Source organism: Zosterops lateralis (genome assembly GCF_965231275.1).
Source record: "Zosterops lateralis genome assembly, chromosome: 2".
Taxonomy (NCBI): domain Eukaryota; kingdom Metazoa; phylum Chordata; class Aves; order Passeriformes; family Zosteropidae; genus Zosterops; species Zosterops lateralis.
The window spans coordinates 3,577,758-3,593,000 of record NC_139763.1 but is presented as its reverse complement, the minus strand read 5'-3'; the positions used below and the strand labels follow the sequence as shown (position 1 = coordinate 3,593,000).

The 15,243-nt window shown below is 45.0% G+C and overlaps 1 protein-coding gene across 3 annotated transcripts in view; it reads left to right on the top strand.

The window, feature by feature from the left end:
• The window catches only part of ERG (ETS transcription factor ERG), a 140,625-nt gene that overhangs the window by 103,397 nt on the left and 21,985 nt on the right, over window positions 1-15,243 (top strand). For all 3 annotated transcript variants that reach the window (XM_083854938.1, XM_083854936.1, XM_083854937.1), the window contains one exon: window positions 5,489-5,709. In XM_083854938.1, coding sequence (XP_083711064.1) covers window positions 5,489-5,709 — 221 coding nt within the window. The remainder of the gene's footprint in view (window positions 1-5,488; window positions 5,710-15,243) is intronic.

Genomic DNA, 15,243 nt, shown 5'->3' with positions numbered 1-15,243 from the left:
TGGGTTTTTTAGGTTTGGGGTTTTTTTTTTTCTGTGATGTCATGAGAGGAAATACTTGGAGAAAGGAAGATGAAATAAAGAGAATTCATATTCAGTATTGATCTCAAATACCAACAGCTCTTCTTCACAGAGTTGCATGAAAGACCCTTCCCACCTTCTCCTTTAAGCTCCACGTGTACTTTTCTTCATCCCCCTTTACCCCAGACATTAATTTCTAGAAATTAAAGGCTTCATTTCCGAGATATCATGAGAATATGTTGAATCATATGAAATCCAGGAAGATGACCCATTCCCTGCTAAAATTACCGTCAAAGAGATACAAAGAAGCCTGTAATGCATCTATTTTGTAATAATTATTAATGTTTACATTTCTTTATCCCACTTACGGCTTGATGTTGCCAAACTACTCTGGAGACAGCATTAATATGGATGAGAAAAAGAAATTAACATGTAAATGAGTAATGAAAAGCATTTACTAGGAACAGAACTGGCATCCACATGTAATAAAACCTTGCCAGACATTGTCAGTATTAATAGCTTTGTTTACATTTACATGGCCAGACCATCCTGCTATTTTTTTCATGATGGTGAGTTCTGACAATTTTCGTATTAGATTTGGTCCAGGAGCTTGCATTTGCAATTATAACACAAAACAGATTTTTGAAGTCCCTGTATTTAGGAAAGAAATAACCCACACTGCTTTTCTGTCAGCTGTGCCAGGACAGCAGTTTGCTGTTGGAGCCTTCCTTTCACGGCTCACAATTTGGGGTCACCAAGTTATGTCCATTGTCAGACATTCCTGTATAAACTGAGAAATGTTTCCTGTTTCTGGGTGCTGTTTCTGTGCTTTTGTCCAGGATGAGCCTCAGGGGTGGTTCTGTCTGGTTGGTTGAGTTGGTTCTGTCAGGTTGGTTGAGTTCTGGTTGTTCAGCATCCCTGGGTCTTGAAAGCTCAGAGGATTCAGAAAAGCCTGAGCCAGAAATCCACACCTTTTAAGTGGCCTGAGTTGATCCCAGGGCTGGAGCCCCTCTGCTCTGGAGCCAGGCTGGGAGAGCTGGGGCTGCTCACCTGGAGAAGAGAAGCTCCAGGGAGAGCTCAGAGTCTCTTCCAGGGCCTTAAGGGGCTCCAGGAGAGCTGGAGAGGGACTGGGGACAAGGGATGGAGGGACAGACAATGGTTTTAAGATGAAGGAGAACAGGGCTGGATGAAATCTTGGGCAGGAATTGTTCCCTAGCAGGGTGGACAGCCCTGGAATAGAATTCCCAGATTTGCTGTGGCTGCCCCTGGATCCCTGGCAGTGCCCAAGGCCAGGTTGGACATTGGGGCTTGGAGCAGCCTGGGACAGTGGAAGGTGTCCCTGCCCATGGCAGGGGATGGAATGAGATTGTCTTTAAATTCCCTTTCAAACCAACCCATTCTTTGATTCTCTGATTTAAGACCACTGAAAGGAAGAAGAGATTGGAGAGGACGTGAGGCCACGTTCTTTACTCATGCTGACTCCTCAACATCTTGCAAAGTCTTCTGTGGCTGGTGCAGTTTTTGTCACCCAGGGAAGGCTGATCCATGTCCTGCTGTCCTTCCAGACAGGCCAGCCAAGAGCAGGGAGGGTGAAAGTCAGAGGCTCTTGTTGTTGTGGACATTAATGAGCCTCCACAAAGAGCCCGACCCACAGCACACAAAGCTGGCAGGAGCTCAGTTATTCCTCCAGAGCCTTCCCAGACCTGTCAGCGAGCACTAACTGATAACCAGCAGGATGGAGTACAGATGAGTGCTATTAAACCACAGCTAAACTCAGGCTGAGCTTGCTTTTTCTCCGTGAATTTTCCCCCTGAAACATGATGTTTATGTCTGTCTCTTGGGCTTGTTTGTTGGTCTTGTTTTGTGTCATTAGTTGTAGATATTCACGCAGCCCTAAGTAATTGGGTTCATATTTCCAGAAGTTTAAATGTTTGCACTTTCCCTCTTCAGGCAACATATTGAGCACCCACAGTACAAGCAGTGTTTGTTGTCATTAGTAATGCCAATAAACATAAACGCCTTTTTTTCTTGTTATTCTTTACATTTATACTTACCCTAAATATCCATAAATTAACTTACATGAGGTGGAGTCATTTTTAATAGGAACCAGAAAAATTTGCATTGTTTCACTTGGGTGGGGAGGATAAGAAATAAATCCATTATATAGGGCTTGATGCCTGTTTTGAAAAGATCCATTAGTAGATGGTTTGCAAAGTTAAATAATGTTTTATTTGCAATCTGTATCAGCTTTCTCCTTTATAATTCACACTTTAGTGTATTTACTGGGGCTAACACTTCCAAAATTAGCATTTTGTTAATCTCATGGATTGGGGCAGAATAGAGGGAACTGTTCATTCAGTAGTGTCAGGCATGGGATGGCAGGTAGTGTTTGTGCACACGTATATATTTAATTTTGGGGAGTTATTTCATTAAAAAATCTCACGGACTTTTCCTTCCAGTGTAACATCTTCTTTCTTTAGTTCTTGTTAGGTGATCCCTGCTACTTTATTATCCAAGCACATCAAGTTCCCTGCTGTCTCTCAGTGGAGCCAGGGAAGAATCTTTGGGAGGAGCAAGGGACCAGGGGCCACCTCCCCCTACACCTCCTTGGTCTGCAGGTTTTCTCAGAAAAGGCACTTCAGAAAAGCTTCAGACCACCAACAGCAAAGGTTTCTGGCATGAGAGGCAGGAGAAAAAGGAGAGGTGTTATTCTGGCATCCTTTTTGTCTCACAGAACCAAAGAGGCAGCTGGGAGCAGGTTGGTGGGGGAGTGTGCAGAACACAGAGGAAAAGGTGGTGACTGAGAAGTCACTGGTGGCAGCCCAGTGATGATCTTTGCACTCAGGTGACATCTGAAAATGAGCAGTAAAAAGGTGCAGATCACTGCCTGAACTCAGTAATTCAATTATCAGTCTCAGGGTGCTTAAAGGACCTGAGATCCCATTCCCCAAGCCCAGGGATTAAGGGGTGATCTCAGTTTTCACAAGCAGTGAGAAGCTGGAAGTGATGTCCCCACCTTTGCAGCTGCGCAGCAAACTATGAACATTAGCAGAGTGCACCCCAAGGGCTCACAAACCAGGTGGATAAAAAGAAGGAGGAATGTGGAATCACAGAATATCCAGGCTTGAAAAAAACCCCACAAGGATGAAGTCCAGCACTTACCATCTGCAAGAGTCACACCACAGGTCTTAAAATGAGCAAACACTGATTTTTAGGGCAGCCTGTGACTGCTGGAGCTTGGCAAGACCCTCTTCCAGCAGCCAGAGGAGGGTGGGGGGTTGTCTGCAGGCTCCCACCCTCCCAGGGCTGGGGAACTCCCATCCCTTTTCTCTCTCCCTTCTCCTCTGCTGACAGGACCAGGCATTTCTGGCCGTCAGCAGCAGATCTGGCAGGAGCACAGCCCACCCAGGCTGCCTCACAGAGCTCCCTGCCCCGAGTCTGGCTCAGGATTCCCCCCATTCCTTGATCCTTGGCCCCCACACTCCCAGCCATGGCCAGCTGGCCCAGGCTCCCCCTCAGCTGCTGTCAGTCCCTGGGCTCACAGGGAGCCTCCTGGCCAGCCCAGGGCTGGGGATTGTCCCCACCATGGCAGGGAGGAGGTGCTGGGCTGCCCCCCTGCTCTGTTCCATGTCAGGATGGACAGGATGGAGTCACACAGTGAGCTGCTGCCCTTACACAGAGTCACTGAGGTTGGAAAAGCTCTCCCAGCTGTTCTTGATGCCCACCTTGTCACTGAGTGCCACATCCAGGCCCTCCTTGGACACAGAATCACAGAATAATGAGTTTGGAAGAGACCTCCAAGATCATCAAGTCCAACCCCTCAGCCCCAACACCTCAACTAAACCAAGTGCCACATCCAGTCTTTTCTTAAACACATCCAGAGATGGTGACTCCACCACCTCCCCAGGTAGACCACTCCAATACTTCATTACCCTTTCTGTAAAAAACTTTTTCCTGATATCCAGCCTATATTTCCCTTGGTGCAGCTTAATATCTCCAGGGATGGGGACTCCAACACCTCCCTGGGCACCTGTGGGAAATCAAGGCACAGAAAACTCTCAAAACGTTGTGCATGCAGCCCCAAATACAGCAGAGAACACGGGGTTCAACCTGAGGCTTTGGAAAAGGCTTCCAGCTTTAGAGACTACAAGCAAGAATGGGGGTTTGTAGTTCAAGCAGGAACATATTAAGCTAAGTGGTGGAGTGTTTTAAGGTTTAAAAGTTAAGATATAGAAGTAGTTATAAAGGAAGTAAGAAGCTTTAAGGTGTAGTTCTGTAGGATTGTGTGTCACTATAGGATTGGATAAAGTTCTACAGCAGGATGTGTGATACAGTTTAATTAGCCACTGGTGTCAAAATGAAAACAGTATGTGTGGCAGTAGATTATTGGTTAATAAACCTTTAAAACCCCTTGTGACCACTGACCACGAACTCCTGGCGTATGTGGTGGAGACATTCTCACCCTTCATGAGACCGAGGCAGTAATTCATGTTTTCAGACATCTCCCAGTAGTCCCCAATCTCTTAATATCCTGACAGTGCTTGAATTTGCACCCTTATGCACCTTGTCCACCCAAAGTGACCCCTGGAGAAGGTGGATTTCCTCCAAAATCTGCTTTTGGAGGGTTCCTCCTGAGTCCTGTGCACTGCTGGAGGACAGCAGGACAGTCTAGACCTGCTCTGGTGCCTGGGGAGCCTCATCTCAGGTGGGATGTGTCCCTTCAGGAGTGTCAGCTCTTCTTCCCACACTTCCTGATGGATGTGATAGCCACAGCACCATCCCAGGCTTAGCCTCACTCACAAAACTCATATCCAGATAGCTCAGGGAAGGAATTGGTGCCAGCAGGAATGGTTGGCAGCAGGGATGGAGGGTCAATGCCCCTCCCTCTGGTGTCTGTCTGGCCTCCAGGGAGAGGGACCTGATGGGTGCCCTCCATGACCATAACCCCAGTGCTGCCATGAAGAGGGTGGGAAGCCCTTCCCACGGCTCCAGAGTGGGATTTCCACCAGGAAGAGTTGCCACGAGAAGGAGGGAGGTGGCTGGTGGGCATGGTGTCCCTGGGTTGGAGCTTGTGCCCAGATCTCTTGGCTCCTGGGGTCCAGAAAGGACTTTGCCTGTGTCCCTGAGGAATGAAAGAGGGATCTCAGAGGGTCAGCAAGGCCAGGCTTTTATTTTCTCCTCTCAGGAGTAGCAATTTTTGCTGCATTCAGCAGATCTCACCCTGCTGAGACCCCTCAGACCTGGGCTTTGCTGCCCACCCTGCCCTTTCTGCTGTTCCCAAGTGTTTGGTGATGTGTTTGTGCATCTGGGAAGGTCTCCAGACCTCCACAAAAAAACAACACTGTGCCTAAACCTACTGAGACTGCTCACCTCCTAGTGAGATGTACAAGCCCATTTTCCCTGGGGAAGGCTGTGATGTGTGCCCTGGGAGGGTGGCTGCCCTGCCCTGACCTCTCTCTCTGATTTGCAGGAAGCGCTATCGGTGGTGAGCGAAGACCAGTCCCTGTTCGAGTGCGCCTACGGCTCTCCCCACCTGGCCAAGACAGAGATGACGGCCTCCTCCTCCTCCAGTGAATATGGGCAGACCTCCAAGATGAGCCCACGTGTCCCCCAGCAGGACTGGTTGTCACAGCCCCCGGCCAGAGTCACCATCAAGATGGAGTGTAACCCCAACCAGGTTAACGGGTCGAGGTAATGAGGCTGGCGGCTCAAGGAGAGGGGTTTTTGTGATGGGTGTTGTCCAAATCTGTATTTTAGCACCATTTTAGGTGCCTCAGGGTATCCCACTAGGCTCCAGGTTGCCCTGCCAGGTGTGTTCATGTGTTACAGAATGTCTAAAATGTGGATAATTTCTGGATGTGAATTTGCTTTGCACACAAGGAGAAAGAGCACATATTAAAGTTAATAAAATGGGGATTTGCTGTAGCCTGGAGCAGCATCACTGATCCATTGTAGGGTGTGGTGTGTGTGTGATCTAACAGTCCATGGAAGTTGTCAAATCTGGCAATTTGGGCAGTTGCTTTTGCTCCAAACGTCACCAAACAGGGAAACGTTGGAAGTAAAATCTTCTAATGGCAGAGGGAGTCAACTATTGTATTTACTGTAAACATAATGCCAAAAAGTGGAGCTGGATTTAAGAACTCATGTTGAAAAAACAGCATAAATATGGAGGAAAGCAGGGGAGTAACTGAAAGGAACAGAAAAAGAAATTACTGAGCTCAACAGGCAATACAGAAAATACACAGAGCAGAGTGTCTGTGCATTAACTGTTGTCTCAGGACACTTTTTTGGGAATGTCACTGTAAAGGAGAACTTGTATATTAGGCTGCAAATGGATTTTTGGGTATTGACTGGTGGCTTTCTCAAGCTTAGGAGCACCCTGTGGGACATCTGAAAAAATACAATGAAGTTGGTTTTTTCTATTTTTTTTTTTTTTGGTTTGAGGAAACTATCCAAACAAGTGCTTTCCTGTTTAAAATGCCTGACTGTCAAAACAGTTTTCCTTTGGTCTTGCTGAAGGGGCAAAGGTCCAGAAGAGTCAGTTGCTGACAATTGTTGGTGATGTACCAGTGGGAGCCTGTGCTTCGCATCTCCCTGTCACAGACACCTGTGTTTTAATCTCATCTCCCAGGATCAGTTGTTCAGGAAAACCTCAGCCCTTGGGCTCTGTGGTTGCTGTTCACACTTGCTGTGCTGATGTGATGAGCACCACAAGCAGGGCAAAGTGGTCTGGCAGCTTATCACACCTCCCCTCTTCTGTGGTGAGGATGGAAATTGTGCTGAAGTCAAATCAGAACTTCCAGTGAATAGTCAAAGATTTGAGATACGTAGAAATAAACGGTGGGCTGAAGTTACAAAGAATTAGAGGAAGTTCTTCTTGTAAGGCTGCTTATTCAGAAGTTCAGGTGTCTTTAATCTATCTCAGTGTCTTTTTAATTTTTTTTTTTTTTTTTTTGTGCTAAGCAAATGCACAGGTATAATCACAAATGGTGTATTGATCCAAAATCTGTCTTACCTGCTTCCTAAAATTGCCTCTGAAGGATTTGTGCTGCCTTTCTCTAAGAGAGCTGATGACAGTAAATTCCATAAAGTGCATTGGAGTAAATAATCAGAGTTGATTGTTTCTGAGAAGTTTAGGCTGGAGATGAGGGCAAGGTTCTTCCCCCAGAGAGTTCAGACACTGCCCAGTCTCCCCAGGGAATGGGGAGAGCTCCAGGAGCCTTTGGACAGCACTGCCAGGGAAGCCCAGAGGGGATTGTTGGGGGCTCTGGGTAAGGACAGGAGCTGAATTCACTGATCCTGTGGGTCCCTTCCAACTCAGAATATTCCATGATTCTGTATTTTCTCTTTCTTTTTGCTGTTTTCTACTGGTATGTGCATGCACTGAAGCACTCAGGATGATGCTGTGACTCCCTGCACAGTCAATAGCAGGAGGTGGCTGCAGTTTCAGCTGCCAAAATTCCCTTTTTTAAATAGAGGTGCCTGAATTTCCTTCAGAGGTGTCTGCACCATCCTCATAAAATGCTTGTGCATGTGGAGAGGGACCCTTCATCAGGAACTGGAGGGACAGGACACAGGGAATGGATTCCCAGTGCCAGAGGGCAGGGCTGGATGGGATCTTGGGAATTAGGAATTGTTCCCTGGGAGAGTGGGCAGGGCCTGGAATAGGATTCCCAGATTTGCTGTGGCTGCCCCTGGATCCCTGGCAGTGCCCAAGGCCAGGTTGGACACTGGGGCTTGGAGCAGCCTGGGACAGTGGAAGGTGTTTGTTTATTAATCTTGAACTTTTTTACAGCCTTCCCTGTTGAAAGATCAGTGCAGAGTTCCTAAGTGGAGACAACAAGGAAAATTCATACTTTGCTACAGTTTCTAAGGCATGACTTGCTGAAAAAAAAATTAAAATAAAACATCACAACTACAATAAAAAAAAATTAGAAGAACAAAAAAATATGGCATGCTCATACTATACACAAAAATAATAAAAAAATAATCATTTTTATTCAAAATACTGTTTATTTAATCAGAGAAGTTTTATTTTATAGGGCCTAATTCATGCCTGAAGGAATAGATCTTAATGCTACACTTCTAATGGAGAACTAACGCTGCCAATCAACAAAAAGAAATATGTTGTGGCATTTCTGAATCTCACATACACATGTATATATAATATGTCGTGTTATGACACTCTGGGAATTGAAATGTGATATTCCTGCCAGTTTTAGGGAAAACAAAACGTGTATCAGATTGTGCTATCCTGCCTTTCTCTAAGTTCCTTTGCATTTTTTTTCTGCAAAATCCTTCCCCATCCTCCTCTTTTGCAGTTCATAAACTTATTTCCTTAAATGATACTATGAAATGATAACATTTCCTCAGTTCTTAAAATGCTTTGTATGTTAAAGATTACCACAAGCAGTACCTGGAGCACTTGGAGCTGCATTTCATTTTTAGTAAAACTGTCCCTGCTCTGTTTAGACCCATTTTAAAACCTGAGTTATCCCAGAGGAGTCTAAAATACGACCCCACATTGCAGAGCCATGCAAGGATCTCCAGGGTATCCTCACCTGGATCTGAATAATTCAGGATGCAAAGCAGGGAATGAGATCCCACAAAGTGGTGGCCAGGGAGAAGTTACAATTGCAATTTTTTTTGCTGTCCAGCTCTGCCTTTTCACCATGTCAGTCCTTCCTGGCCATATATTCTGTTCTTTGGAGGAGGATATAAAATTTTAGGGGCATATTGAACCTCTTAGACATCCCCAGTTAAGCACCCACTCACAGAAGGAATGTGCCCCCTCTCCTAGGACTTTCCCCAGATATACTTTGACTGTAATTGCCCCACATTAAATTTCAAAACATAAGGGGCTCAGTGCTGGCATTCCTGTGAATACCAGTGAAATGCCATTAGAATGAAATTAAGGGGTTATTTTCAGTGTGCTGCACAGGGATTAGCTACCCACTTTTCTTTAACAACAGCAGTATTTTTCAAGATAAACCCTGCAGCCCAGCACCACAAAATACAGCCTGGGGGCTTGCCTTAAATTAAATAAAGCAATTTTAAATTAAAGCTGTCATTTACCTGGCTGTTGTTGCATTTATAATGCAGGTTGTCACAGGTGGTATCGAATTGAGTTTCTTTAAGTGCATTAATTCTGTTCCTTCCAGGTACATAAATCTAATGAGACCTTTTGTGCCACCTTACAGTCAATCTTTCACCTGAATGTAACAATCCTGTTTCCTGCTATTTATTGCTCCTGGGTCAGGCCAAAAAGATTCACCCTGTAGTATAAATCTGGAGGTTGCATGTGCCACACTGTTAATTTGTCACTGTTTATTGTTCTTTATTAATTTTATCAAATTAGGCATGAGCAATTCTACCACAACAAGTGCAATTTTCATGTCGTGCATTCAGGGAGAAATTCACTCCATTTAAATGCTCTCTTGAGGCTCTGGGTACAGCTTAAACAACATTTAAATCCAAGGATTTCCCAGTGATCTTGGAACACACTCACCCACGGGGCTCTGCCGTGCCCATGGGTGGGACTGCTCAAAGGTAGCTCAGAATAATGCCATTTACTGTAGGTAAATCCATCTTTTCCAGGCAGGCTGAAGTGGAATACAGAGTCTTATTCAGGCCACAGATAATTTTCTCTTGCCATGAGCAGCGTGGTGATTTCATTGAAGAAGTATTTTGAAAGTGAGCTGCAAGTGAAAGCACAGCAGAAGCTTTCCAACATCAGCTTGGCTGATAGAGAAGTTTTAAAGAAATGCCAGAAATAATTAGTTGTCCTTAGGATTTAATCATGTGCAAAATGTTGACTTAAGTGCTACCAGTTGTTGCTTGAAAACCATTTGAGAATGAAATTATCACTTAATACATCTTTTGTGCTGGCTCTTTTGGGAAATACCATTTTTCTTTGCATGTAACTGCCTGAATTTTCATCAAAGAGCCTCTGTACTCTGAGTTCAGAACGTCTGACACACTGGAGGACTTTTCAGAGTCCAGGGTGAACTTGAGTTTCTTTGCTGGTGTTTTTTTTTTTTCCTTTTTCCCTTGATGTGAAGTAGGAGTAGATTCTTTGTGCTGTACAAGGCAGCAAATTGGAATGGGGAGCCCTTGAGGTACCTTGTACCATCAAGGTGTGTGTGGCAGCTGCTGTGCCCAGGCACTGGGGAGGGAAAACTCATCCATGTGGAGCTCTGTATTCCAGCAGATTCCAGCTCTTAAATCCTGCTCCCAGGATTTAAGCTGTAGGAGGCATCTCTGCATCGTGGTGTGGTACTGGTAGATGTAATTAATGCATTCAAGCAGCTCCACAGAATCATTGAATTGTGGAATTGTTGGGGTTGGGAGGCACCTCTGGAGATCACCCCTGTAGCCAAGGCAGGGTCACCTGGAGCAGGTGACACAAGAAGGCATCCAGGTGGGTCTGGAATGCCTCCAGAGAAGGAAACTCCTTGTTCTCCCAAGCAGCTGTTCCACAAAGTAAAGAAATTCTTCCTCCTGTTGAGGTGGAACTTCTTGTGGTTCAGTTTATGGCCATCGCACCTCATCCTGTAATTTAAAATTCTATTTTCTAACCCATCTATTGAATTTCTCAACACCCCTGAGGGTGTCCAGCATCTCACAGAAAATGGCTTAAATCAATAGCGAGGTGGCACGGTCGAGTATGTCTTGAAAAAGCAAAAAGGTTTTAATAAAAGAAGAAAATAATACAAATAACAAAAAGCAAAGCAGAACACTGTGTAGGGGTAGGTCTCACATTTGCCAAAAAACTCACATAAATAATCCAGTACTTAAGGGAGACCACAAAGCTTCTCAGTGTATTCTCGAGGTGTTGTAGCAAGTAGGAGACTCGTCTCTATACTGTGCTCGGCTTTGCTTTTTTGTTTCTGTATTATTTTCTTTCCTTATTAAAACCTTTTTTGCTTTTTCAAGACACACTCCATCACGCCATCACTAATTGATACACAGGGCTGGTGTGCATCCACCACCCTGACATCACTTGTTTTTCCCAAGGAATGTATTTTTCCAGCCCTGGAGCACAGCCCCGTGGGTGGGGGCACGATGCCACATCCCTTCCACATCTGGTGGCACCACCAGCCTGGGATTCCTGGGAAACCTCAGCTCAGACTAAACAAGCCCAGCCCAAACTCCGCAACATGCCATGGGATTCTGTCTCCAGTGATGCCATGATGATTTTATTTTTAATCTTTTTATATACCTTTTATATAGTCTCAATACCCTTAACATACATGCTTGTAATTCTTTAAACTTAATATCTTAACATAATCCTAATATTCTACTAAGCCAAAAAAACCAAACATCCTAAAAACCTCACCTCAAACAAATTAAAAACCAAGAAACTTTATGCTGTCTTAAAAAAACAATGCCCCCTCTAAAACATATCCTATAAACTAAAATTGAGCCTATCTAAAAAAAAAATTACTTGAAGATAGAAAAATGTCAGGCTATTCATTTAAGCCTCTAATTAAAACATCTTCAATAAATGCTAATTTACAAAATCTATAAAATTGTATATGCAACCTATGATATACATACATTTCAATGCAATCCACTTTAACAAATCATTACACCATAAAAATCCTTGTGAAATACCAAAAACAAAAACCCTTTATCCCTTATATATGTCTAGCTCTTAATACTAAAACCAAAGAAAAGGCATCACCAGCAGAGTCAGCCCTTACTGCAGCCCAGGGCAAAGGATGATTTTCCTTATTGGAGCTGCCTGTGTAAAAGTATTATTAATTTTGAGTAAGAAGACATTGATCATCTCAGACTGATAATCCTTTTTCTCAGTGACTGGGTGGTTGGTGGAGTGGCTGCCTACCAAGCTGGAAACACGGCAAAGTCAGGATGTGTGACTGCTTCAAGAAGCTCCTCTTTGCTCTGAAAATCCACCAGCTTAACACGAGCACTTGCATGTGTGTGGGGGCATGGTTTGGCACTGTTTTGGGGCAAAACATGTTGCCAAGGAGAAGAACAAACTCAGCTCACTAATACTACCACTATTCTGCTTTTTTGGTGGGGGATGCTGGGCTGGCAGTTGCTAAATAAAAAGTTTTCCAGTCTGGGATAATGGGCTCCATTCATAATTATCATGGCTACGTTTGGGATCGACCACTGAATTCCCAGCAGCCAAAGGCTTTCAGATGGGCAGTGAAATAGAAAAATGATCTTCAAATAATGACATAGGACCCCACAAGAGTCGTGATCATTATTCAGGACTATTGCCATCATTGCTTTTTTATTTCCTGTACAGGGTTTACTGTGTCCAGACCACTTAGAGGTGGAGGTGAGTTTTCTCCTCTGCCCTGTCATTAGGGCAAAGGAGAAAAACTCATTAGAATGAAGCATTAGGGTGTTTCATTTTGATCAGGGCAACTTCAGTGGGGGTGTTCAGTATTTAAAGTTTAGGAATAGCTTTTTAAGACAGAACAGAAGGTAAGGAAATCATGGTCTTTAGCATTTTTGCACCCTCACAGCCCCTTAGTGCTAATCGTGAAAATCAGCAGACATTCCACAGACATGGGGGATTATGGTTTCCATACAAGATGTCACTTCTGTTTATCCCTGGCAAGCTCCATTTTCCTGACTTTCTGTATGATCCCTGGCCACAAAAGAAGGCACGTGTGGCTTGGGAAGGGCCCCATCTCCTGGTATTTCATATTTCACGAAACCGCAAACACAACAGCCTTACAAGCTCTTGAAATGAAATACAATTTGAGAAATGTAATCCATTATCGTCATAATAGAATTTCTATGAAAATAATAAAAAGAAAAACAAAGAGAAAATAGGTCCTGAAAGTTATAGGCCAACTGGGAAGCCCTTGTGGCTTTGGCCCAGCTATCACCATGTCAAACCTCAGCCTTGTCCCAGGCAGCAATCTAATTGTAAATTATGTATATACAGAACATCATTTCTTTAGCTTTGGCTTTTGGTGACCCCCTTCCCTGCTCTCCTTTTCTTCACTCCAACCTGACACGTAAGAAATATTGAAGTGTTTGCACTAATGGAGGAATGACAACGTGCAGTCAAACTTAAACCAGCTGTTTCCCCCACACTGGGAGCACAAAAGAGCCAGACTGGGAATATTTATAGCTTGACTGGCCTCTAGTGAGCCAGATGCTGATTGCCTGCGTTTGCCACCATGGCCTTGAGGCTCAGAGCAGCTGTGGGCTGCAGGATGGCTGGGGAAAGCTAAGGGGAAGAAAATTAAAAAAAAAAAAAAAGAAAATTAAAAGGTTGAATTAGCCAAAGTTATTGTTTGATTGGAGCTGAATGGTTGATGTGTGTACAGCTCAGTAAAACGTGCCTTGTGTGGTGTTTAGGAAAGCCAACAGCTCTGTGTGTGCTGCCAGGGGGGAAAGGAGGCAGAGGTGCCTCCAGGTGACATCTCTGAGTGACCCTGAGACAGCCCCACATAACCCTGAGCACCCATTGAGCACAGGGCACCCCACACTGAGGTGTTTGCCCCAGCTCTGGGTGCTCTGTTTGCAGGGGGATGCCCCATTCCAGCCTCTCCATGTCCACCATGTCCATGGTCTGCTGGACCATGCAAAGCACTACAGGGAGCAGAGGAGGGCCATGCCTGAGTAGACAGAATGCAATTTTTTTTTTTTTTTTTTTTTTTTTGTCTTCTTAGGACTGCTTTTGACACCTTATAGCAAAGATAAGCTGTGGCTTCAGCACCAGTTTAAGGGGCTTTAGCCAGTGGTGTGTTTCTGAGGGATTTCCCTGCCTTCCACAGAGCTGGCAGCTCATCCCCACCCCTGGACACCCGTCTTCCAGTTACTCACCCACCCATTTATTTACTGCTTTGTGTAAAGCTCCCCAGCCCAGGTCACTGAGCAGTTGGTCAAGAAGAGCCTGTGGGATGTTTCAGCCAGTGGGAGTTTTCTGGCATTTTCGTGCCTCTATTGTGCTGGAGCTCCCTGTGGGAAATTTTGCTCTCACAAGAAGTGTTGGAAGGGAGTCCAGAGGAGGCTCCAGGATGAGCAGAGGGATGGAGCAGCTCTGCTGGGAGGAAAGGCTGGCACAGCTGGGATTGTTCAGCCTGGACAGGAGAAGCTTTGGCCTGAGCTCAGGGTGGCCTTGCAGGGCCTGAAGGAGCCCCAGGAAACCTGGAGAGAGACAATTCCCAAGGGCCAAAGGGACAGGACACAGGGAATGGCTTCACACTGAGAAATGACAAGTTTAGGTGGGATGTTGGGAAAAAATCCTTCCCTGGGAGGGTGGGCAGGCCCTGGGATAGAATTCCCAGATTTGCTGTGGCTGCCCCTGGATCCCTGGCAGTGCCCAAGGCCAGGTTGGACATTGGGGCTTGGAGCAGCCTGGGACAGTGGGAGGTGTCCCTGCCCATGGCAGGGGGTGGAACTGAGTGATGTTCAAGTTCCCTTCCAACCCAAACCCTCTTGGGATTCTCTGACAAGTGCTGAGGCATCCGAAATCACCCCTGGAAATGCTTTTAAGAGTCTCAGCACAGGCTCCTTCTCACCTGGGAGCATCTGACTGTCCCCACTGTACTTAAAACAAATAAATTCCAGGAAAGTTTCAGGCTTTTTCTTCATGGGCCACTTTTTCAGTGACAAACTCCTTGGGGAGGAAGCACTGACCAAATTCACAACAACTTGAGCAGCTGCAGCAAATGAAGATGAGGTTGAGCAAGATTTGCAATGCCCTCAGTATGAGCTGACCTAGTACCAGCCTCTGTAATCAAAGCTGTGCCTACTAAATAAACTTGTGAAGGCATGCAGATTTTTTGGAGAATACTTTTCCTCATTTATTTCCCTCTGAAACTGAGAAATATTGCGTTTATATTACGGGAATGACACATGTAGGGTTTTGATGGTTCCCAATCTGAATTTCTCTGACACTTTGCACAACACAGGTGTTTTATGTCACCTGGGGAAAATAGTAGCATAGTGAAAAGGAAAAAAGTGTGTTTCATGCAGTTATTTATGAACTTACATCTGCTTTCATCAGAGTCAATGGCTGGCAAAACTCCAGCCAGCTTCAGTACGAGTGGGTGATAAATTTAACTATCAAATCAGTTTGATTTTAAGTAACCCTGCATAAAGGTGAGGCTTTCAGGTCCAAGGAGAAAATACTTTTTCAGCAGACATTTATCAGCTCAAGACTGGATGAAGTGTTCTTGGGTGCCATGATTGTGTGTAGTCTTACCTCTTTTTTAATGTTTTAATTTT